Below are 24,894 nucleotides of genomic sequence, written 5' to 3'. Positions count from 1 at the left end.
CGTCCCGACCCGAAACGTCACCTATCCATGTTCTCCACAGATGCTGCCTGACCCGCTGAGTTACTCCAGCACTCTGTGAAACGTCACCTATCCATGTTCTCCACAGATGCTGCCTGACCCGCTGAGTTACTCCAGCACTCTGTGTGTCTTTTTCCTTTTGTAAACCCAGTATCCACGGATCCTCGCGTCTGCCGTTTGAAGAGATCTCTGTACCGTGACGCGGGGACGCGGAGAGAACTCAAACGCGGGTTATCTTTTTAAAGACTTTATTAAAGGTCAAGTTAAAGGTGAAGAGTTACAAAGGTGAGCGGAGCCACAGCGGGTGATGTGCGCGCCGGCGGGTCGCAGACTGGAGCCCGCGATGTTGTAATGAGGTGTTGCATTTTGTGACGTGGAACAAGGGCAGGACCCACACAGTGAACGGTAGTCCTCTGGGGAGTGTTGTAGAGCAGAGGGATCTAGGAGTTCAGGGGCATGGTTCCTTGAAGGTCGAGTCGCAGGTGGATAAGGCGGTCAAAAAGGCTTTTGCCACATTGGCCTTCATCAGTCAGAGCATTGAGGATGGAAGTTGGGAGGTCGTGTTGTAGTTTGGGGATTAAATGGGAGCCGTTCAGCGCCGACCTGTTGTCCACCGGGTTTCTGCCCCACAGCCCCTGAGCCCCGCTCCTGACGCCGGTCCCGGGACCCGACCCTTTTACACACCCGGAGCGGAACCGGAGCAGATTCTCAGCCACTGGTCTATATCCCAAGGCCAGAAGAAAGGATAAAGTTTCCCCGTGAATTTATTCCCAGTGAAGGTGTGGAGATGGGACTTGGTGGCCGCGTCGTAAAATGAAACTGTCCCGGACTCGTAACTGAGATAAACTCCCACCCTCCCGGGGATGGGACGGGCGGGGAGAGGGGATGGAGGGGAGGTGACTGCAACAAACGTGTCACCCCACCCCCGGCAGATGATCCAGACTCCAGTCTCCGGGGTCAGTGTGACCAGTCCCTCCCTCCCCACAGACTCTGCGGCGACTCCCAGACTCCAGCGCTCACTCCCCGCCACCTCCACCTCCCAGTAATGTCTCCCCGATGTGAACCCCTCCGATCCCAGCACACACTCCCAGTCTGTAAACCTCTTCCCGGTGTCAGGGAGACTCCTCTCTGTCCGGGTCAGTCTCACCCTCTTCCCATCCTCAGACACCTCGAGCTGCGCATGCGCTGTTTCCACATTCAGGGTGACGGAGACTGGGGGGAGAAGCAGAGAATCAGAGAGTCCCCGGGGGGGGGGGGGGGGGGGTCGGTGGGAGACTCGGGCAGCGCGACCCCGGGACCGGGGAAGAGGCCGCTCGGCCTCAGGCACAGGCGGGCGGACAACTGAAACCCCCCCGCCCGGGGTTTCACCCACAACCACATCGGGGGGACAACAGACATCTCCCCAGGAGTTTTTAATCCGGGGATGGAGAGGGGAATTTCGTGAGGTGGGGGAGGGTGGACGGGGAGGACGGGTGCGGAGAGTGAGGAGGATTGGGAGAATGCGGTGGTGAAGGAGAAACGAAGGGGGGGGGGGGGGGTGGGGAGGCTACTCACAGGTGGAGGCAGATCGGAGCAGGAGGATATAGAGGTTAGAGGTAATTTGAGGTTGTTAAAGAGGAGGTAGAGGTGGGTGGTGGGGTCGTCATGATCACAGTGAAAGGGGGCAGACACGAGGGGCCAGATGACCTGCCCCCTGTCTCTATGAGTGGAGGGTGAGAGAGAGGGAGGGGTGGCTTGGACCATGGAAGGAAGCAGAGGTTGAATGATCGGGTGTTGGACAGAATGGGTGGAGACTTGTGGTTGTGGGGTCGATGAAAGAGAGCGGATTCACGGGTGGATTTGATGGGTGTGTACAACTAACACACTGATCTCATTGTAAACCAATATATGAACTTTACTGCGGGACTTGACAATGTTCCGCATGTAAGGCTGGTGCAGAAAGCGAAGGGAGGTGGGATCCAAGACGAGTTGGTAAAATGGACCCATAATTGGCTTGGTGGTTGGAGGTGGAAGGTAGCGGTAGAAGGATGATTTTTCTGCCTGGAGGTCTGTTACTGGTGGTGTGTATCACAGATCGATGCTGCAACCTTTGCTGTTTATTTTATATTTTCCTGGCTTGGATGTGAATGTAGGAGGTGTGTATAGTACGTTTGTGGAGAATGGGAAATGTTATGGGTTGCGAGGATGTCTGTCAAAGTTTGCAACATGATCTCGGCTGGATCATCAAAACATTTTCATGCGTGGATATCAATTCTGGAGAACGCAGTTTTCTTCAGAAAAGAGGTGTTAAGAGGTATCAGTTTTACCACGCTTGATGATATCAGATGTTTCTCTCAATGCCATGTTGTAGAAAAAGGTGCGATCAAACGTTTCAATCGGCAACGCGTCATCTACCACCAACATTGGTTTGGCTTCATCACTAAACCTGCAAAGATTTAATAGCTGGTTATAAACTGAGCATTTGAGCTGTTTTTTTTAAACGTACATTGTTTCAGTCAAAAGCATGTCCTACCTCGTCTTGCGACCAGCAACCTCCTGAAATAAATAAAACACAAATGTCAATAAACTGAGATGGATCGTCATGATCCCGTCAGCGGGTATTTCGCCAAATTGCTACAAAAATCCCAAATGCAGTAAAGAGAATGTGGAATTCACAGGATAGCCTGAAGTCAATATTGCAGATACATTTAAGTTGAAGTGGGATGAATACATGAGGATTCCTGGAATTTGGGGCATTGTTGTCGGATGTGGTGAGTAGTTGGAACAGACGGAACATTGACCCAGTTCTGAACTACTGGTAAATGCGGCGTTTATTTCAGAAGTTTAACCCACCATTTTTGGGAATGTACACTTTCACTTCGCCAAACTGTAGTGTAACCCCTCACCTTCAGAAATATCACGCCGTCCTTGTGATCTATCTGTTCCTGTAACTTTGAGAGCTCCTCCTGAATGGACTTTAAATTCTCTTGAATCTCTTGAAGATTTTTCTCCATTGTTTTTACAATCTTCTTCTCTTCCTCCTGAATCTCTCCCAGTAAACACTGCTCTTTCTCAGCGAGAATCTGGTGCAGTTCAGCAAACTGGGATGTGATCTGTGACTGAAGGTTGTGTGACTCTTCCTGTTAGATGAAAGTTCAAAATCAATATATTGTGTTCCCTCATGACATGGAATGTAACATTTGGCTAGTCAGTGTCGGGTCCTGCAGTGCAGACCAACATGTCCATGCTGGGCTCTGTACGTATCTACACTAATTCCATTTACAATAGACAATAGACAATAGGTGCAGGAGTAGGCCATTCAGCCCTTCGAGCCAGCACCGCCATTCAATGCGATCATGGCTGATCACTCTCGATCAGTACCCTGTTCCTGCCTTCTCCCCATACCCCCTCACTCCGCTATCCTTAAGAGCTCTATCCAGCTCTCTCTTGAAAGCATCCAACGAACTGGCCTCCACTGCCTTCCGAGGCAGAGAATTCCACACCTTCACCACTCTCTGACTAAAAAAGTTCTTCCTCATCTCCGTTCTAAATGGCCTACCCCTTATTCTTAAACTGTGGCCCCTTGTTCTGGACTCCCCCAACATTGGGAACATGTTTCCTGCCTCTAATGTGTCCAATCCCCTAATTATCTTATATGTTTCAATAAGATCCCCCCTCATCCTTCTAAATTCCAGTGTATACAAGCCTAATTGCTCCAGCCTTTCAACATACGACAGTCCCGCCATTCCGGGAATTAACCTAGTGAACCTACGCTGCACGCCCTCAACAGCAAGAATATCGTTCCTCAAATTTGGAGACCAAAACTGCACACAGTACTCCAGGTGCGGTCTCACTGGGGCCCTGTACAACTGTAGAAGGACCTCTTTGCTCTTATACTCAACTCCTCTTGTTACGAAGGCCAACATTCCATTGGCTTTCTTCACTGCCTGCTGTACCTGCATGCTTCCTTTCAGTGACTGATGCACTAGGACACCCAGATCTCGTTGAACATCCCCTCTTCCTAACTTGACACCATTCAGATAATAATCTGCCTTTCTATTCTTACTTCCAAAGTGAATAACCTCACACTTATCTACATTAAACTGCATCTGCCATGTATCCGCCCACTCACACACCCTGTCCAAGTCACCCTGCAGCCTTATTGCATCTTCCTCACAATTCACACTATCCCCCAGCTTAGTATCATCTGCAAATTTGCTAATGGTACTTTTAATCCCTTTTTACATCTATTTAATCCATTGCTTTCATTACCTTGGCAATTCAAGAGCTCGGCTTAATATGACTGAAATAGTTGGTGAAAGTAATGTACAAGCACATTATTCCCATTTCCCCAGTACAATTCCCTGCAACCTGTTCCATTTCATGTGTCCATTAACCCTCATTGGACAGAACCAGGTCACCAGGACTAGCAGACAGCAGCACCACTTTTAATGACAGACTTCACAGATTCATACAGCAAGGGTGTTAGATACCGACCAAGACGTCCCATCTGCGCTATTTCCACCAGTCTTTGCCCCAGATAGTTCTAAAACTTTTTTCTCCAGGAAATTGTTCAATGACGTTTAAACTGTTGTTATGGTACCTGACTCAACTACCTCCTCTGGCAGCTCATTCCGTATACCCACGACCAAAGTTGCCCTTAATGTTCGTATTAAATCTGTTCCCTCTCACCTTAAACCCATGCCCTCGCACTCTCGACGCCCTACTCAGGGTAACGGACTGAGTATTCACCCGAACATTACGTTTCATGATATTATACACGTGCAATAGATCATTATTCAGACTCCTGCGCTCCATTTGGTAAAGTCCTTGCCTGTCCAACCTCTCCCAATAGCTCGGGCCCTCGACCACTGAGCTCTACACAGGTGCACACTTATTACACACAACAGAGGGATTAAATCTACACAAAAACCTTAAATCAATAAGACAAAGCCTCACCTGAACTCCAGAAATGTTCTCTTCCTGTCGCTGCTCCATGTCCTCGATGTCTGATTTCTTTTCTGTGAGAGATTCGAAAGATGATTCCACCTGATCCTGGGGTTGGGTTTCAGATCAGAGAATAAACATGTCAGACAATAAAGAATAGATTACACACTGATGTCATCAAAACCCGATTTGCTTTTACCTTGTAGATTTCAACAGCTTCATCTACCGGCATGAAGCTGTGAGACTTGTGTTCCCGCCCAGCTGCACAAATCACACAGATCAGCTTCTTGTCTGTTTCACAAAACAGCTTCAGTTCTTCCTGATGTTTCTCGCAGTGAAGTTTACTTTCCTTCTCTGTCCGATTCAGGCTCAGTGTTCGAGCTTTCTCAGCCAGTCTAACTAAGGCCCGATTTACTTTGAGGGTGCGGTCTGTAAACTGCTCTCTACATTCCGGGCAGGAGTTTCTCTCCTCCCTGTCCCAACTCTGTGTGATACAGGAGCGGCAGAAGTTGTGCCCGCACTCCAGTATAACCGGATCGGTGAAGAATTCCAGGCAGATGGGACAAACTAACTCCTCCGTTAAACTCTCGACCTGGTCTTTCGCAGCCATTGTAACTCCGCCACTTCCTGGTTCAAATTCTTTGGCGCAGCTGCTGAATCCTTGCAGCATCGGGGCACGGCTGAGGGGAGGCGGAGCTCAGCCCCGTCAATCACAGCCCTGACCAGTAAGTGGATGCTATTTGATACAAGCTGCCTGTAAATTTCATTCCCTTAAACTAAATACATCAGTGTTTCCCATCGTGAATTGTTCATTATATTAGGCTGCACAATGATATTATATCCACGGCAAACACTGTTATTTCATTTAACAGTCTCATGTGCAAACTTGAATTCAACTCAATGAGCCAATTATACTCTATTGTCACATGAACCAAGGGACAGTGAAATGCTTTGCTTTTGCTTGCAATCCGGTAAATACAGACCTCCCCCAGGCAGTGCAGAGAGAGTCGCCACGTTTCTGGGGCCGACAAAGTTGCGGGATGTTTATGGAACTGTCTATATTTCCCCGCAGCGGTGAACCAGGTCCCGCCGGACGATGCAGCAGGCGCCCCCGCGCCGCCCCCCTTCCCTCTCGGCTCTGATTTTTGCACAGTGGGGGCAAATTTCAAGGGTCATGTTTTATCACACAGGGTGGTGGGTGCCTGGAACGTGCTGCTGGAGTGGTGGCATTGCATAGTCTGATCTGGGCTGAAGGGACTGATCTAGTTCTTTGTGGCCATCAACTAAACCGACAGGTTCATTATAGCTCCCATTCCCAGCTCCTCCCCCACAACCATTAGGTTCCTGGACCGACCTGCAGTGCCCGCGTTTGGCCCATATCCCTCCAAACCTGCCCTATCCATGTATCTGTCCAACTACTTCGTAAACGTTGTGATAGTCTCTGACCAACTACCTCCTCCAGCAGCTCGTTCCATATACCCGCCACCCATATTGTGTTACCCCTCAGGTTCCTATTAAATCTTTCCACCCTCACCTTAAACTTATGTCCTCTGGTTCTCGATTCCTCTACTCTTGGCAAGAGACTGTACATCTTCCCGATCTGTTCCTCTCGTGTTTTTTTAGTCCTCTCTAAGGTCATCCCTCATCCTCCTGCGCACCAAGGTAGAGAGTTCCAGCCTGCTCAACCTCTCCTGATAGCTCGGGCCCTTGAGTCCTGGCAACATCCTCGTAAAACCTCTTTCCCTCTGATTATGCGCACTCATTATTGCAATAACAGGACGTTGCATTGTCGATAAACCGCCGTTCATCACAGATGGGGATGTTTAGAATTGCACAACGCTCAGGTTTGTTGACTTCCCATGAGCGTCTGAAGCAATTGAAGCCTGATTGGGGCAGGCACTCCACCAACACGCGCAGTGGAGGACAAGCCCATGTCAGCATCAAACACGCTGAAGTGGAAATGGCGAAGGGCATCAGGCTCCTTGGCGTAAATATCATCAACGATCTATGGCGGACCAACCACACTGCAGACACAGCCAAGTCGCCACACCGACACCTGTACTTCATCAGTGGACTGAGGCAATTCCGCATGTCGCCAAACATGTGGTCAGGACAAGACAGTCTGAGCTATAGGCAGAGATTGAGTAGGTTGGGACTCTATTCCTTGGAGTGCAGGAGAATGAAGGGTAACCTTATAGAGCTGTATAAGGTCATGAGAGGAATAGATTGGGTGAACAGAGTCTCTTGCCCAGAGTAGGTGATTCGAGGACCAGACGACTTAGGTTTAAGGTGAAGGGGAAAAGATTTAATAAGAACCTGAGCGGTAACTTTTTGGCACAATGAGTGGTGGATTTGTGGAACAAACTGCCAGAGGATGTGGTTGAGGCAGGGACTATCCCATCATTTAAGGAGCAGTTAGACAGGTACATGGATGTGCCAGGTTTGGAGGGATATGGACCAAAAGCTGGGACTAGTGTAGCTGGAACATGTTGGCTGCTGTCTCACTCTATCATTCTATTACTCTGACAAACCTCCAAGATTCACCATAAAATGCGCACTGTCTGTTTGCGTCACAGCTTGGTTTGGGAAAAGAGCGCGAGAAATTTCAGAGAATTGTGGATGAAGCCCTGACCAGACTCCATCTGCACTTATTTCTGTCTCGGAGAAGCAGACAACATAATCAAATACGTCCCACCCCGGCCATTCCCTTTTCTCCCTGCTCTTGTTGGGCAGAAGGTACAGAACCTTGGAAGGGCGCACTGCCAGTCTCAGGAGCAGCCTCCTCCACTCTGTTATCGGGCTTCTGAACGGTCTTTCCATCAGCTGGTCATTAGGTGTTGAAGGGTCTGTTCTTGTGCTGCACTGATCTGTGCCTTGTTTTCTCTGTTGCGTGGTATTTGGAGGTTATTTTTCTGACGAGAGAGAAGTTTACAGTGGACCTTACTTTACTTTAGACATACAGCATGGAAACAGGCCCATCGATCACCAATTCACTCCTTTTCTAGAGAGATGGTGTCAGACCGTTGAATTCCTGCAGCTTTTTGTGTCTGTCATCAATTCACACTTATTCTCTGTTGTCCCAATTTCCCATCTACTCCCCACACACTTGGGGCTTTTACAGAAGGCCAATAAACGTACAAACCGGCATGTCCTTTGATTGTGGGAGGAAACCAGAACACCCGGAGGGAATCCACGAGGCCACAAGGAGAACGTGCAAACTTAGAACAGTCAGCAGCTGAGGTCAGGATCGAACCCGGGTCCCTGGCCTTGAGGCAGCGGCTCTTCCCGCTGCTCCACAGTACCTCAGAAATATTAAGCCTTCTCTTTCCAAATACCCCATACTGCCGCCAAGGCTTTCTGTTTTTTTCTCTTGGCAGTTTATGGGCAGATTCACATTCCAATCGCCCATTGAACTGGAAAAACTAAAATAAAAACCCAGATGCTGAAAATCCAAAATGAAGTCGTACAGTAAGATGCAAGAAATACTCAGAAGGTTGGTTAGCGTTTGTTGAGAAAGAAACGGAATTAATGACTCAGGTTGAACACCATTCGTCATCAGTATTTGATTTGGAATGTAAGGTCTGTTTCACCTTGCTGTTGCTGCCTGACCTGCTGAGTATTTGGGGCAATTTTTGCTTCTATTGCACATTTTAAAGCCTCAACGTTTTAAGCCATGCATTTGGTTTGGGCTTCGGGTGTGGTAACAGGTGACAAAAGTCACTTATTAAACCAGATTCCCGCTGTTTCTGCAATTGTCAAAGTGAATTCTCAAAGTTACAGCTGGTCTGTGGTCGCAACGCGTGGCGTTGCTGCCATCTAGTGGCAGAACCAAGATGTGCAAACAGTCCTGTTCCCGATTAACAGAACACGGTTTGGTGCAGAGATACAGCACGGAAACAGGCCTTTCGGCCCCCCGAAGATAGACACAAAAAGCTGAAGTAGGTCAGCGGGTCAGGCAGCATCTCTGGTGAACAGGATTAGGAGACGTTTGGGGTCGAGACCCTTCTTCTGATTGGGAAAGTGAAACGAGATATATCGACAGTGGTACAAAGATTGTCAACAAATGAAAGAAAGATACGTGAACAAATAATGATGATAAAAGAAGCAGGCCATTGTTGGCTGTGAGCTCGGTGAAAACGAGTTACAGGCAATGAAACTCACCAGGACGACAGTGAAACTAGTACAACGACCAGGGTGGGGGAGGAACTGAATCCACGACCAACATCGATCACCCGTTCACACCAGTTCTATGTTATCCCACTTTCTCATCCACTCTCTATACACCAGGGGCTACTTCACAGGGGCCAACTAACCTACAAACCCGCACGTCTTTGGGATGTGGGAGAAAAGCGGAGCAACTAGAGGAAACCGAGATTAGCTTGGCATTGTACTGTTCCACGTCCTATGTGGGCCGAAGAGACTGTTCTAGTTCTACATGGCCATCAACACCGAGAGACCCATTGTATCTCCCACTCCCAACATTCAGCTTTATTCTTCTGCCTTCCAGTAATTTCCGATTTCGTTCCTCTCTCCTATTTACACGTCCCGAGTCAAACCTTTCCCGCCCTCTTCCGAACGACATCAACACCAATTAATTCACTCTGATATAACAGACCTGTAGCTCTTGGAAATCCTCCTTCAGACCAAACAAGGGTCCCGACCCTAAAGCGTGTTCTGTACATTTCCATCCACAGATGCTGCCTGGCCCGCTGAGTTCCTCCAGCACTTTGCTGATTTTTTCCCCGCACCCCCATTATATTTCAACAGATTTCTTGTATCTACCATTTCCAATATTCACTTTGCCTTCTCTCACTTCAGACAATTTCCGATGTCATTCCCCCCTCCTGTCTCCACCTGCCCCCCCCCCCCCCCCATACTCGCCTTTACGCCGCTGTTGAAGTCCACACCAACACCGCTGGTGCCGCGTTGTGACTCGGGGCGAGTTTAGGGCCCACCGCCCGCGGCTGCTGCTGAACCCGCGGAGTCCGCGGGAAGGGAGATTGTTTCAATAGACAATAGACAATAGGTGCAGGAGTAGGCCATTCAGCCCTTCGAGCCAGCACCGCCATTCAATGCGATCATGGCTGATCACTCTCAATCAGTACCCAGTTCCTGCCTTCTCCCCATACCCCCTCACTCCGCTATCCTTAAGAACTCTATCCAGCTCTCTCTTGAAAGCATCCAACGAACTGGCCTCCACTGCCTTCTGAGGCAGAGAATTCCACACCTTCACCACTCTCTGACTGAAAAAGTTCTTCCTCGTCTCCGTTCTAAATGGCCTACCCCTTATTCTTAAACTGTGACCCCTTGTTCTGGACTCCCCCAACATTGGGAACATGTTTCCTGCCTCTAATGTGTCCAATCCCCTAATTATCTTATATGCTTCAATAAGATCCCCCCTCATCCTTCTAAATTCCAGTATATACAAGCCTAATTGCTCCAGCCTTTCAACATACGACAGTCCCGCCATTCCGGGAATCAACCTAGTGAACCTACGGCTGCAAGCCCTCAATAGCAATCTTTATATTTTCACAAAAGCGTTTCTGTTCCGATGACGGGCGCGGTTAACGCGTTAAAATGAACGGATCGACAGCTCTGATTGCACTTGCTGTTTATTTCTCTCTTCCCACATTTACATCCACCCAGGTTTTATTTCCGCGGTCACTGGGGTTTTTCACGACGAGGAATTTGGGGATTAAATAGGAGCCGTTCAGCGCCGACCTGTTGTCCACCGGGTTTCTGCCCCACAGCCCCCGAGCCCCGTTCCTGACGCCGGTCCCGGGACCCGACTCTTTTACACACCCGAAGCGGAACCGGAGCAGATTCTCAGAGAGAGAGAGAGAGAGAGAGAGAGAGAGAGAAAGTTAACATTGACACACACCCTCCCTCCGCACCGTCCCCTCCCACAATCCCCCAGTCACACATACGCACAAACAAACAAACACACGTAGAAAAAAAATCCAGTAGATTAGCCAAGCACGATTTCCCCTTCGTAAATCCACGCTGACTCGGAACGATCCTGTTACTGCGATCCAAATGCTCCGCAATTTCGTCTTTTATAATTCACTCCAGCATCTTCCCCACCGCTGATGTCAGACTAACTGGTCTATAATTTCCCATTTTCTCTCTCCCTCCTTTCTTGAAAAGTGGGATAACATTAGCTACCCTCCAATCCACAGGATCTATAGAACATTGGAAAATAATCACTAATGCGTCCACATCAGGCCCTGGGGATTTATCAGCCTTCACTCCCATCAGTTTACCCAAAACTTTTTCCTGCCTAATGTGGATTTCCTCCAGTTCCTCTGTCACTCTAGGATCTCTGGCCACTAGAACATCTGCTTGTATCTTCCTTAGTGAAGACCCCACACCTTTCAGTCTGAAGATGCGTCCCGACCCGAAACGTCACCTATCCATGTTCTCCACAGATGCTGCCTGACCCGCTGAGTTACTCCAGCACTCTGTGAAACGTCACCTATCCATGTTCTCCACAGATGCTGCCTGACCCACTGAGTTACTCCAGCACTCTGTGTCTTTTTCCTTTTGTAAAACCAGTATCCACGGATCCTCGCGTCTGCTGTTTGAAAAGATCTCTGTACCGTGACGCGGGGACGCGGAGAGAACTCAAACGCGGGTTATTTTTTTAAAGACTTTATTAAAGGTCAAGTTAAAGGTGAAGAGTTACAAAGGTGAGCGGAGCCACAGCGGGTGATGTGCGCGCCGGCGGGTCGCAGACTGGAGCCCGCGATGTTGTAATGAGGTGTTGCATTTTGTGATGTGGAACAAGGGCAGGACCCACACGGTGAACGGTGGTCCTCTGGGGAGTGTTGTAGAGCAGAGGGATCTAGGAGTTCAGGGGCATGGTTCCTTGAAGGTCGAGTCGCAGGTGGATAAGGCGGTCAAAAAGGCTTTTGCCACATTGGCCTTCATCAGTCAGAGTATTGAGGATGGAAGTTGGGAGGTCGTGTTGCAGTTTGGGGATTAAATGGGAGCCGTTCAGCGCCGACCTGTTGTCCACCGGGTTTCTGCCCCACAGCCCCTGAGCCCCGCTCCTGACGCCGGTCCCGGGACCCGACCCTTTTACACACCCGGAGCGGAACCGGAGCAGATTCTCAGCCAGTGGCCTACATCCCAAGGCCAGAAGAAAGGATAAAGTTTCTCCGTGAATTTATTCCCAGTGAAGGTGTGGAGATGGGACTTGGTGCCCGCGTCGTAAAATGAAACTGTCCCGGACTCGTAACTGAGATAAACTCCCACCCTCCCGGGGATGGGACGGGCGGGGAGAGGGGATGGAGGGGAGGTGAATGCAACAAACTGGTCACCCCGCCGCCTGATGATCCAGACTCCAGTCTCCGGGGTCAGTGTGACCCATCCCTTCCTCTCCACAGACTCTGCGGCGACTCCCAGACTCCAGCCCTCACTCCCCGCCACCTCCACCTCCCAGTAATGTCTCCCCGATGTGAACCCCTCCGATCCCAGCACACACGCCCAGTCTGTAAACCTCTTCCCGGTGTCAGGGAGAATCCTCAGGGGCCCGGTCCATCTCACCCTCTTCCGATCCTCAGACACCTCGAGCAGCGCATGCGCTGTTTCCACATCCAGGGTGACGGAGACTGGGGGGAGAAGCAGAGAATCAGAGAGTCCCCGGGGGGGGGGGGGGGGGTCGGGGGGAGACTCGGGCAGCGCGGCCCCGGGACCGGGGGGAGAGGCCGCTCGGCCTCAGGCACAGGCGGGCGGACAACTGAAACCCCCCCCGCCCGGGGTTTCACCCACAACCACATCGGGGGGACAACAGACATCTCCCCCCCGGAGATTTTAATCCGAGGACGGCGAGGGGAATTTCGTGAGGTGGGGGAGGGTGGGCGGGGAGGACGGGTGCGGAGAGTGAGGAGGATTGGGAGATTGCGGTGGTGAAGGAGAAACGAAGCGGGTTATTCAGATATGGAGGCAGATCGGAGCAGGAGGATATTGAGGTTAGCGGTAATTTGAGGTTGTTAAAGAGGAGGTAGAGGTGGGTGGTGGGGTCGTCATGATCACAGTGAAAGGGGGCAGACACGAGGGGCCAGATGACCTGCCCCCTGTCTCTATGAGTGGAGGGTGAGAGAGAGGGAGGGGTGGCTTGGACCGTGGAAGGAAGCAGAGGTTGAATGATCGGGTGTTGGACAGAATGGGTGGAGACTTGTGGTTGTGGGGTCGTTGACAGAGAGCGGATTCACGGGTGGATTTGATGGGTGTGTACAACTAACACACCGATCTCATTGTAAAACAATATATGAACTTCACTGAGGGACTTGACAATGTTCCGCGTGCAAGGCTGGTGCAGAAAGCGAAGGCAGGTGGGATCCAAGGCGAGCTGGTGAAATGGATCCACAAGTGGCTTGGTGGTTGGAGGTAGAAGGTATCGGTAGAAGGATGATTTTTCTGCTTGGAGGTCTGTGGCTGGTGGTCTGTAGCAGAGATCGGTGCTGCAACCTTTGCTGTTTATGTTATATGATCATGGCTTGGATGTGAATGTGGGAGGTGTAATTAGTAAGTTTGGGGAGGAAGCGAAAATTGTGGATAGTGGGGAAGGTTGTCAAAGTCTGCAGCAGAATGCAGGGTAATTATCTAAACCTTATTCTCCATGCAGGGATATCAAATCTCGAGAGTGCATGTTTATATTGAGAGCAAAGAATTTTAAAGTATATCTGAGATTTAGGTTTTACTGGACCCAGCAGATTGGTTGAGAAGCTGCTGGAACTGGGGCTTAGCACCCCTCTGTGTGCCTGGGTCCTGGACTTTCTCACCGCCAGGCCCCAAGTGGTCAGGATGGGGGAACACACATCTAGCTCCCTCACCCTGAACATAGGATCCCCCCAGGGTTGTGTCCTTAGCCCCCTACTGTACTCCCTGTACACACATGAATGTGGGGCCAGGTTCAGCTCAAACTCCATCATCAAGTTTGCTGATGACACTGTGGTGGTTGGCTGGATCTCCGACAATGATGAGAAGGCCTACCGGGAGGAGGTGGCTGATCTGGCACTCTGGTGTCGGAACAATAAAAAAAGATCTAACAATAAAAATTAACGGGAGTAGATCCGGGAGACAAAAACCACAGCTGTACATCCAGCCCACAACTCAAGTTTCAACTTTTTATTTAAATTTTTTTATTTTTTTTATTTTAGTCCTGTGCCAAACCCATTTACTTTTCTAAAAATTCAATAAATGGAGACCATATTTTTAAGAATAACTCAGGTTTGTCGATTAAGGCAAACCTTATTTTTTCCAAATGCAGGGTCTCTGTCATTTCCATAGTCCACATTTTAATTGTGGGGGTTATTGGTTTTTTCCAAAATTTAAGTATTAGTTTTTTCGCAGTTATTAGACTGTAATCAAGAAAATGTACCTGACTTACTGTAAAATTTGTAGTATGTTCTGATAATCCTAATATAATTAATTTTGGGTCCATATCTAATTTTTTATTAATAACTTTAGAAACTATTTTTAAAATCTCCAACCAGAAGTTTTGCATTTTTATACAAGTTACGAAAATATGAGTTAAATTAGCTTCTTGAAATTGACATTTATCACACATAGGAGAGATACTAGGAAAAATCCTATTTAATTTCGTCTTCGAATAATGTAATCTATGTATTATTTTAAATTGTATTAAGGAATGTCTAGTATTCAATGAACATTGATGTATATGTTGTAAACTTTCATCCCATATATCTTGCATTATAACTTGATTCAATTCGTCCTCCCATGCTCGTCTATAAGATTCTGATGACGGAATGTCAATGTCAAGGAGAATATTGTAAATAAAAGATATTAATTTATTTGAGTTATAATGTCGATTCAGGCATACATCAAGTATTTCTGGACCTCTAAACTTATATTCTTGCATGTGTGATTTTACATAATCTCTAAGTTGTAAATATCTAAAATAATTATTAACATGTAATCCGTACTTCTGCTGTAACTCCTGAAACGAAAGAAAAGTTCCCTTATGATAAAGATCTCCCACCCTTTTGATTCCATAACTTTTCCATTGAGCAAAGCCTCTATCTAAGACAGACGGTTTAAAAGAAGGATTATTCGCAATAGGAAGGAAAACAGATAATTTACTCAATTTTAACGTAAGCTTTAATTGTTTCCAGGTACGGATAACACTATGTATAATGGGATTACCTCCATATGTTTTTTTATTTAAATTTATTGGAGCTAAGAGGATCGCACCAATATCAAATGGTAAACAATCCTCTTTCTCCATCTTTAACCAATCCGATTGTTGATCAGAATCATCCAACCAGCAGGTTATATTTTTAATATTAACTGCCCAATAATAAAATAAAAAGTTAGGTAAAGCAATTCCTCCATTAATTTTAGACTTACACATGTGTCTTTTATTTATTCTATGAGTCTTGTAGTCCCAAATAAAATTAGTAACAATTGAATCAATTTTTAAAAAAAACTTTTTTGGAAGGTAGATCGGGATAGTGGGGAAGGTTGTCCAAGTCTGCAGCAGGATGCAGGGTAATTATCTAAACCTTATTCGCATGCAGGGATATCAAATCTCGAGAGTGCATGTTTATATTGAGAGCAAAGAATTTTAAAGTATATCTGAGATTTAGGTTTTACTGGACCCAGCAGATTGGTTGAGAAGCTGCTGGAACTGGGGCTTAGCACCCCTCTGTGTGCCTGGGTCCTGGACTTTCTCACCGCCAGGCCCCAAGTGGTCAGGATGGGGGAACACACATCTAGCTCCCTCACCCTGAACATAGGATCCCCCCAGGGTTGTGTCCTTAGCCCCCTACTGTACTCCCTGTACACACATGACTGTGGGGCCAGGTTCAGCTCAAACTCCATCATCAAGTTTGCTGATGACACTGTGGTGGTTGGCCGGATCTCCGACAATGATGAGAAGGCCTACCGGGAGGAGGTGGCTGATCTGGCACTCTGGTGTCGGAACAATAGCCTCCTCTTGAATGTCACTAAAACTAAGGAGCTGATTATGGACTTTAGAAGGGCTCAACATCCAAGGACGTACACGCCACTGGAGATAAATGGGTCTACTGTGGATAGGGTGAGCACTTTTAAATACTTGGGAGTCCACATCACAGAGGATCTGACATGGGCAACGCACGTTGCAGCACTGGTGGGTAAGGCAAAGCAGCGCCTTTACCACCTGAGAGAGCTGAGGAAATTCAGAGTGTCTCTGAGGATCCTTCAGTGCTTCTACTCTGGGGCTGTAGAGATCATCCTGTCCGGTAACATTACAGTCTGGTTTGGGAACAGCTCTGCCCAGGACAGGAAGGCCCTGCAGAGAGTAGTGCGTTCGGCAGAACGCATCATGGGAACTACACTCGCTCCCCTGCAGGACCTATACATCAGGAGGTGTAGATCGAGAGCAAGTAAGATTATGAGGGACCCCTACCACCCCAGCAACGGACTGTTCCAGCTGCTACGGTCAGGCAAACACAGCAGAGATCGGCGCTGCAACCTTTGCTGTTGATGTTATATGATCATAGCTTGGATGTGAATGTGGGAGGTGTGATTAGTAAGTTTGGGGAGGAAGCAAAAATTATGGATCGTGGGGAAGGTTGTCAAAGTCTGCAGCAGGATGCAGGGTAATTATCTAAACCTTATTCGCTTGCAGGGATATCAAATCACGAGAGTGCAGGTTTATATTGAGAGAAAAGAATTTTAAAGTATATCTGAGATTTAGGTTTTACTAGACCAAGTGGACACGTTGGGCCAAACCTCTTCTGCATTGGTACAGCACCCTCTCCCCCCCCCCCCTCCCTCCCTCACTCTCCCCCCTCTCTCCCTCCCTGTACCCTACCTCCCTAGGAGATAGATTTAAACTTTAAAATGTGGAATAACTTAAAAAATATAACACCGATTTCAATGAAACTTCTTCCATTAGCACCAAAGGGATGACGGTGAGTAAGGTGGGCTTAAAATCGTCATGCTATCGTGTACCATTTTCGCTCTAGTTCCAGAACAAACAAACAAACGAGAGGTTTAGTACATAGATTTACACTGAGAGTGGGTGATATCTGGAACATGCTGCAGAGGAGGTGGTGGAGTGAGATATCATCAATATATTGGAGGTACTTAAATAGGTGAGGTGCAGAAGAATGCCGATGGAATGTGGGCAAATCAATTCGTATAGCTGGGGAAAAGACGGTCATGGACACGATGGGCCGAAGGGCCAGACTCTGTAATGTACAACAATGGCTCTCAGCTCCAAGAGCACTGAATGACTGAGTCTCCACAGCCACCGGTGCACGGTCGTTCCCCAGCCTCTGCATGCAGTAATGTCTCCTTATCTCTGTGCTACACGGTGCAGCCCACATTCTGAGAGAGTGCCCGCATCTCCAGACCCCTCTGACAGGGGAACCATCCTCCCTGCATCCAGCCCACTGAGCCCTGTAAGAACTCTGTGTTTCACTGAGATCCCCTCTAATACACCCAAACACTCAAGTACACAGGCCTAGTCTACTCAATCTCACCCCACACAGCAAACACATTGTCCTAGGTATTGTTAATCTTTGCTGCATTCCCTCTGTGTCAAGTCTGTCAATTTATCGGTACACAGGAGGAAAGGAACACAAGAAAACAGGAGCAGGATTAGGATCCACTCCTCAGGCTTGCCCCTCCATTCAATGTGATCATGGCTGATCTAAGCTGGCACCAATTCCTCTTCCGTGTGAGTTCCCCATCATCTTATATTTTCGATCTATCAAATATTTATTTGTAGCCAAATTGCACGTATCCAACATCTCAGCTTTTTACCACCACCCTGGGCACAACATGCCAGATATTCACTGCCCTCCGAGAGATGCAACTTTTACACACCGCATGGGAGGCCGCTCTGGAAGGTTGGATCTGTGGCTTTAAACTAAGTAGTGGGGGGGAGGGGTTAACAAATTGTGAACATGAAGATGAGGTAAAAGGGAATACAGGAGATATTGCAAAAGACTCTCGGAAAAATGGGAACAGAAGTTCTAGAGGGGAAAAGAAATTAAGGGCAGGGCCAATTGTGAACGATGTGAGAGGGGAGGTAAATACAGAAGTTAAAGTGTTGTACTTAAATGCGCGTAGTATAAAAAATAAAGTGGATGAGCTTGAAGCTCAGTTAGTCATGGGCAAGTATGATGTTGTAGGGATCACTGAGACATGGCTACAAGAGGACCAGGGCTGGGAACTGAATATTCAGGGGTACACAACGTATAGAAAAGACAGACAGGTGGGCAGAGGGGGTGGGGTTGCTCTGATGGTAAGGAATGATATTCATTTCCCTTGCAAGGGGTGACATAGAATCAGGAGATGTTGAATCAGTATGGATAGAAATGAGAAATTGTAAGGGTAAAAAGACCCTAATGGGAGTTATCTATAGGCCCCCAAACAGTAGCCTCGACATAGGGTGCAAGTTGAATCAGGAGATAAAATTGGCATGTCAAAAATGTAATGCTACGGTGGTTATGGGAGATTTCAACATGCAGGTAGACTGGGAAAATCAGGTTGGAAATGGACCCCAGGAAAGAGAGTTTGTAGAGTGCCTTCGGGATGGATTCTTAGAACAGCTTGTACTGGAGCCTACCAGGGAGAAGGCAATTCTGGATTTAGTGTTGTGTAATGATCCTGATCTGATAAGGGGACTAGAGGTAAAAGAGCCATTAGGAGGCAGTGATTACAACATGATAAGTTTTACTCTGCAAATGGAAAGGCAGAAGGGAAATTCGGAAGTGTCGGTATTACAGTATAGCAAAGGGGATTACAGAGGCATGAGGCAGGAGCTGGCCAAAATTGATTGGAAGGAGGCCCTAGCAGGGAAGACGGTAGAACAGAAATGGCAGGTATTCCTGGGAATAATGCAGAGGTTGCAGGATCAATTTATTCCAAAGAGGTGGAAAGACTCTAAGGGGAGTAAGAGACACCTGTGGCTGACAAGGGAAGTCAGGGACAGCATAAAAATTAAGGAGAGGAAGTATAACATAGCAAAGAAGAGTGGGAAGACAGAGGATTGGGACTCTTTTAAAGAGCAACAAAAGTTAACTAAAAAGGCAATACGGGGAGAAAAGATGAGGTACGAGGGTAAACTAGCCAATAATATAAAGGAGGATAGCAAAAGTTTTTTTAGGTACGTGAAGAGGAAAAAAATAGTCAAGGCAAATGTGGGTCCCTTGAAGACAGAAGCAGGGGAATTTATTATGGGGAACAAAGAAATGGCAGACGAGTTAAACCGTTACTTTGGATCTGTCTTCACTGAGGAAGATACACACAATCTCCCAAATGTTCTAGGGGCCGGAGAACCTAGGGTGATGGAGGAACTGAAGGAAATCCACATTAGGCAGGAAATGGTTTTGGGTAGACTGATGGGACTGAAGGCTGATAAATCCCCAGGGCCTGATGGTCTGCATCCCAGAGTACTTAAGGAGGTGGCTCTAGAAATAGTGGAAGCATTGGAGATCATTTTTCAATGTCCTATAGATTCAGGATCAGTTCCTGTGGATTGGAGGATAGCAAATGTTATCCCACTTTTTAAGAAAGGAGGGAGAGAGAAAACGGGTAATTATAGAGCAGTTAGTCTGACATCAGTGGTGGGGAAGATGCTGGAGTCAATTATAAAAGACGAAATTGCTGAGCATTTGGATAGCAGTAACGGGATCATTCCGAGTCAGCATGGATTTACGAAGGGGAAATCATGCTTGACAAATCTACTGGAATTTTTTGAGGATGTAACTAGGAAAATTGACAAGGGAGAGTCAGTGGATGTGGTGTACCTCGACTTTCAGAAAGCCTTCGACAAAGTACCACATAGGAGATTAGTGGGCAAAATTAGGGCACATGGTATTGGGGGTAGGGTACTGACATGGATAGAAAATTGGTTGACAGACAGAAAACAAAGAGTGGGGATAAATGGGTCCCTTTCGGAATGGCAGGCAGTGACCAGTGGGGTACCGCAAGGTTCGGTGCTGGGACCCCAGCTATTTACGATATACATTAATGACTTAGACGAAGGGATTAAAAGTACCATTAGCAAATTTGCAGATGATACTAAGTTGGGGGGTAGTGTGAATTGTGAGGAAGATGCAATAAGGCTGCAGGGTGACTTGGACAGGTTGTGTGAGTGGGCGGATACATGGGAGATGCAGTTTAATGTAGATAAGTGTGAGGTTATTCACTTTGGAAGTAAGAATAGAAAGGCAGATTATTATCTGAATGGTGTCAAGTTAGGATGAGGGGGAGTACAACGAGATCTGGGTGTCCTAGTGCATCAGTCAATGAAAGGAAGCATGCAGGTACAGCAGGCAGTGAAGAAAGCCAATGGAATGTTGGCCTTCGTAACAAGAGGAGTTGAGTATAGGAGCAAAGAGGTCCTTCTACAGTTGTACCGCACCTGGAGTACTGTGTGCAGTTTTGGTCTCCAAATTTGAGGAAGGATATTCTTGCCATGGAGGGCGTGCAGCGTAGGTTCACTAGATTAATTCCCGGAATGGCGGGACTGTCGTATGTTGAAAGGCTGGAGCGATTGGGCTTGTATACACTGGAATTGTATATATTGAAACATATAAGATAATTAGGGGATTGGACACATTAGAGGCAGATAACATGTTCCCAATGTTGGGGGAGTCCAGAACAAGGGGCCACAGTTTAAGAATAAGGGGTAGGCCATTTAGAACGGAGATGAGGAAGAACTTTTTCAGTCAGAGGGTGGTGAAAGTGTGGAATTCTCTGCCTCAGAAGGCAGTGGAGGCCAGTTCGTTGGATGCTTTCAAGAGAGAGCTGGATAGAGCTCTTAAGGATAGCGGAGTGAGGGGGTATGGGGAGAAGGCAGGAACGGGGTACTGATTGAGAGTGATCAGCCATGATCGCATTGAATGGCGGGGGCTGGCTCGAAGGGCTGAATGGCCTACTCCTGCACCTATTGTCTATTGAATCCGGGGTGAACTAGCCGATGGAACACAACATTGCCTGAAGGCCGCAGACAGAGGATGATGGTAGAGGGTTGTTTTTCAGACTGGAAAAAGAGCCCACTGTTGTTCCTTATTGATATACACGATTGTGTGTGTATGTAGGTTGCAAGGTTAGTCAGTTTGCAGATGGAAGTAAAATTGGTGACATTGTGGAGAGTGAAGAATGTTGCCTGAGAGTAAATGGGATCCCTGTGAACTGGGCCAATGGGCTCAGGAACGGCAGGTGGGATTTATTCATGTGAAGGTGAGGCGATGCACTTTGCTGAGACAAACCAGGGCAGGACATACACAGTAAACGGGGAGCTTTATAGAATGGAGAGATGTCGGGGTGCAGGTACATAGTGCCATGGAAGATGCAACGGTGACAGGCAGGGAGGTGAAGAATGTGTTTGTCGCTCATGCTTTCATAGGTCAGGATATTAAATACAGCATTTGACACAATGAGGTTGTGTGTAAATTGGAGAGGGTGCAAAAGGATCTACGACAATTTCATCAGGTCTGAAGGGAGACGTTGGACAGGCAGGGACATTTGTCTTTGGAGCCCATCAGGGTGCTTTAACAGTTGTGTATAAGATCTATATAAGTTGCACAGATGAGGTGAATAGCCATAGTATTTTACCCAAGGTAGGAGAGTCTAAACCTCGAGTGCATCAGTTCAAGGTGAGAGTGAAAACAGTAAAAAGAAGCAGGTTTTTCAGTCAATGCGTTGTGTAAGTACGGAACGAACTGACAGAGGAAATGGTGGAGGGAGGTACAATGACGAACATTTACAGACAGTTTGGTGGATACGTGGATCAGAAAGACTTGGAAGAATATGTGTCAGACTCAGGCAAGTGGGACAAGCTCGGTTGGGCAACTTGGTTGGCATGGTCGTGTCGAGTCAAAGGGCCTGTTTCTGTGTGACACAGCTCTCTGACTCTGTGATGCTTTTCTGCAGCTGTGTTTGGTGGTAGATCAAATCTTCAATATCCCTTCAGTCCAAAATACCATTAATGTTTGCATCTACACATTACTTAAAGATGTCAGAAACAAGAACAATGGAAAAGGTATAAGCTTTACCTTGCTTGATGGCATCAGATGCTTCTGCCAATACCGTGTTGTACAAAAATGGAGTTTCAAACTTTTCAATCAGCAAGTTACCATCTACCACCGACTGTGGTTTGGCTTCATCACCAACTCTGCAAATATTTAACAGCTGGTTATAAACTGATCGTTGGAAATATATTGGGCTGTTCAACAAAACCTTACAATGTTTCCGTCAAGAGCATGTCCTACCTTCGCTTGCGACCAGCTTCCTCCTGAAAGAAATAAAACACAAATCTCAATTGACTGAGATGGACCGTCCTCATCCCGACAGCGGGAATTTGTCCACATTTTTACAACCCTCTGATAATTCCCATTTCCCACCTCCTATCGCCGCTGTCATGCAGATAGAAAGTGGATATTGCCGTGGAGACGTAGAACGATGGGGAAAAGCACAAGGAATGTTCATGAGAATGACGCCATAACTGAGAGGATGGAACTCAATGCAAAGATTGGGCAGGTCTTGGGATTTTATCAGGAGAAGATGTCAGGAATGATGAGAGAGGATTTAAGTGGGTGAGAATGAAATAATATCTCTAATCGATGGGAGAGCAAATATCAAAGCTGAAATGTAACGTGGTTTTCAACAAATACTGAAAGGAATGCAGTCATGAGAACATGGACCTCACTTGCATTGGAGGGACTGAAGCCAACAGCAGAGACAAATTTAAGGGCGAACGGGATAAACACATGAGCACTCCTGGAATTCGGGGTATTGTTGCCGGGTGTGGTGAGTAGATGGGAGGGATGTTGAGTGGAACAGAAATCTTGACTGGATAGGATGGGCCGAATGGCCTGTCTATGATGTAGAATGGGAAGTCATTCTATGGTGAACAAAGGTGGGTAAAACAAACCGAGCAAATCCCCCAAGGTGACCGCCCACTGCTGATGGGAACTGGATGCAGATGATCAATCTGCTGTGTGCGCCACGTTCTAGACTTTAATGTTAATCCCCACCATGTGGTTATGGCTGATCTCGCCCAGGACTAAACTCCTCCACTTTGTCCCATTCCCTTTCATTTCAGTTCCCGGAATTTTCAAAAATGTATCTTCCTCTGGTATAAATACGTCTAACAGGTTAATCCTCTCAAAGTCTCTGGGTTGGAGAGTCCCAGAGATTTACTGCCCTCTGTCCATTCGTGGCCCTTGGGATCAGATTACGATCACCCATCGTAGTTCTGAACTCCACAAAATACAAACACCTCTCTACATTACGGCCAGGCAGTCCTGAGATCCCATAGATTATGCGGGAGGCCAATTAGTTTGGGAACAACTACAACTGGAACAGATGAAACATTTACCCAGTTCTGAATTACTGGTAAAGGCAGCATTTATTTCTGAATTGTCACCACCATTTTGTGACTGTGCCCTTTCACTTCGCCAGACTGTAGTGTCACCCCTCACCTTCAGAAACACCACATTGTCCTTTTGATCCATCTGCTGCTGCAACTTAAAGAGTTCCTCCTGAATGGAACTTAAATTCTCTTCAATTTCTCGAAGATTTTTCTCCATTGCATTTAGAATCGTCTTCTCTTCCTCCCGGATATCTGCCAGTCCTCGCTGCTCTTTCTCAGTGAGAATCTGGTGCAGTTCAGCAAACTGGGATTTGATCTTAGACTGAAGGTTGTGTGACTGTTCCTGTGAAATGAAAGGTGAAGATCAATATTTCCTCAATATCTCAAAGTGTGGAGTCATGCATTTTGGTGGTAGGAATAAAGCCATAGATCAATAGTAAGGAAAGCAAACTCTGCCAGCATTTATTCAAGAGGGCTTGTATACAAAAGCAGGGATGTGATGTTGAGGATAAGGCGCTGGTAAGGCCGCATTTGTAATATTGTGAGCAATTTTGGGCACCATATCTGTGGAAAGATGTGCTGGCTCTGGAGAGGGTCCAGAGGAGGTTTACAAGAATGATCCCAGGAATGAGTGGGTTAACCTATGATGAGCGTTTGTTAGCACTGGGCCAGTACTCGCTGGGGTTTCAGAGAATGAGGGGGACCTAATTAAAACATACAGAATAGTGAAAGGCTTGGATAGAGTGGTTGTGGAGAGGATGTTTCCACTAGTGGGAGAATCCAGGACTCAAAGTCATAGCCTCAGAATTAAAGGACGCTAATTTAGGAAGATGAAGAGAAATTTCTTTGGTCAGAGGGTGGTGAATCTGTGGATTTTTTTTGCCACAGAAGGCTATGGATATTTTTATGGCAAAGATAGATTCTTGATTAGTACAGGTTTCAGAGATTATGGTGAGAAGGCAGGAGAATGGGGCAAGGAGGGAGAGATAGGTCAGCCATTATTGAATGGCGGCGTAGATGCGATGGGCGAAATGGCCTAATTCTACTCCTATTCCTTTTGACTTTAATTCCCTGCTGCCTATTCCTTTTCACGTACCCATTAATTCTCATTCATCCTCCCACCACCCACCTCCGCAGGAATAATTTACAGTCACCGATTGACCTTTGAACCAGCATGTATTGGGCACCAAAGATACTAGAGGAGCAAGATAGACCACCCGACATGTAAAACCGTAGTTGGTCATGGGTAAATTTCAGTGCCATTTTAGTAAACAGATTCTGTGTGCCAGACTGGGCTGTGTTCACAACTCTCTGCGATTTGTTCGTATATAAAATGTTTGCAAACAATTATTTTTGTTCTTCTTCTTGGATAAGTTGATGGTTGACACCTATGACTATTTCTTGACGAGTTGCCGCTTCATGATCTTTAAAATATGGATGTTACTGATTGAATATTTGCACTAGAGATCCACTCTATCTGTATCAGGCCAATTGATCATATTTAATGAACTGTTCTTCTTTGCTTTCTCTGTTAATTTTATTTTCACCTCCACGAGCCGTATCTCTTTTTGCTTTATTTTAGAAAGTCATGGAAGCAGAGATTTGGC

The 24,894-nt window shown here is 47.1% G+C and overlaps 2 protein-coding genes and 1 pseudogene across 3 annotated transcripts in view; all 3 read right to left on the bottom strand.

Moving 5' to 3' along the window:
- Positions 1-293: 293 nt before the first annotated feature.
- LOC144612235 (E3 ubiquitin-protein ligase TRIM39-like) lies at positions 294-7,035 on the bottom strand. The gene is made up of 7 exons (XM_078431794.1): positions 6,965-7,035; positions 5,144-5,417; positions 4,957-5,052; positions 2,904-3,137; positions 2,531-2,553; positions 2,325-2,443; positions 294-1,230 (listed from the first exon to the last, which is right to left on the bottom strand). Exons 1-7 carry the CDS (start codon positions 7,033-7,035, stop codon positions 695-697), a joined length of 1,353 nt encoding a protein of 450 aa, XP_078287920.1. The 3' UTR covers positions 294-694.
- Positions 7,036-11,617: 4,582 nt separating this feature from the next.
- LOC144612234 (E3 ubiquitin-protein ligase TRIM39 pseudogene) overlaps positions 11,618-24,894 on the bottom strand; it is a 69,394-nt pseudogene continuing 56,117 nt past the window's right edge. Inside the window, exon 3 of the transcript XR_013549643.1 lies at positions 11,618-12,557. The product of XR_013549643.1 is annotated as an E3 ubiquitin-protein ligase TRIM39 pseudogene (transcript). The remainder of the gene's footprint in view (positions 12,558-24,894) is intronic.
- The window catches only part of LOC144612120 (zinc-binding protein A33-like), a 36,393-nt gene continuing 28,391 nt past the window's right edge, over positions 16,893-24,894 (bottom strand). The window contains exons 5-7 of the mRNA XM_078431677.1: positions 23,397-23,630; positions 21,969-22,062; positions 16,893-16,918 (exon numbers count right to left, since the gene is read on the bottom strand). Coding sequence (XP_078287803.1) covers positions 16,893-16,918; positions 21,969-22,062; positions 23,397-23,630 — 354 coding nt within the window. The remainder of the gene's footprint in view (positions 16,919-21,968; positions 22,063-23,396; positions 23,631-24,894) is intronic.

This window comes from Rhinoraja longicauda, chromosome 43 (genome assembly GCF_053455715.1).
Source record: "Rhinoraja longicauda isolate Sanriku21f chromosome 43, sRhiLon1.1, whole genome shotgun sequence".
Classification (NCBI taxonomy): Eukaryota; Metazoa; Chordata; class Chondrichthyes; order Rajiformes; family Arhynchobatidae; genus Rhinoraja; species Rhinoraja longicauda.
This window is presented reverse-complemented; position numbering and strand designations above follow the sequence as displayed.

What these genes read in the sequence shown, in the direction of transcription:
- LOC144612235 (XM_078431794.1), bottom strand. Translation starts at nt 7,035, where the DNA reads ATGCGGAATTGCCTCAGTCCACTGATGAAGTACAGGTGTCGGTGTGGC. An exon ending in TTGGCTGTGTCTGCAGTGTG is followed by an intron (nt 5,418 to 6,964) that starts GTTGGTCCGCCA and finishes GAGTTGGGACAG; the next exon opens with GGAGGAGAGAAACTCCTGCC. An exon ending in AAGCTGTTGAAATCTACAAG is followed by an intron (nt 5,053 to 5,143) that starts GTAAAAGCAAAT and finishes ACCCAACCCCAG; the next exon opens with GATCAGGTGGAATCATCTTT.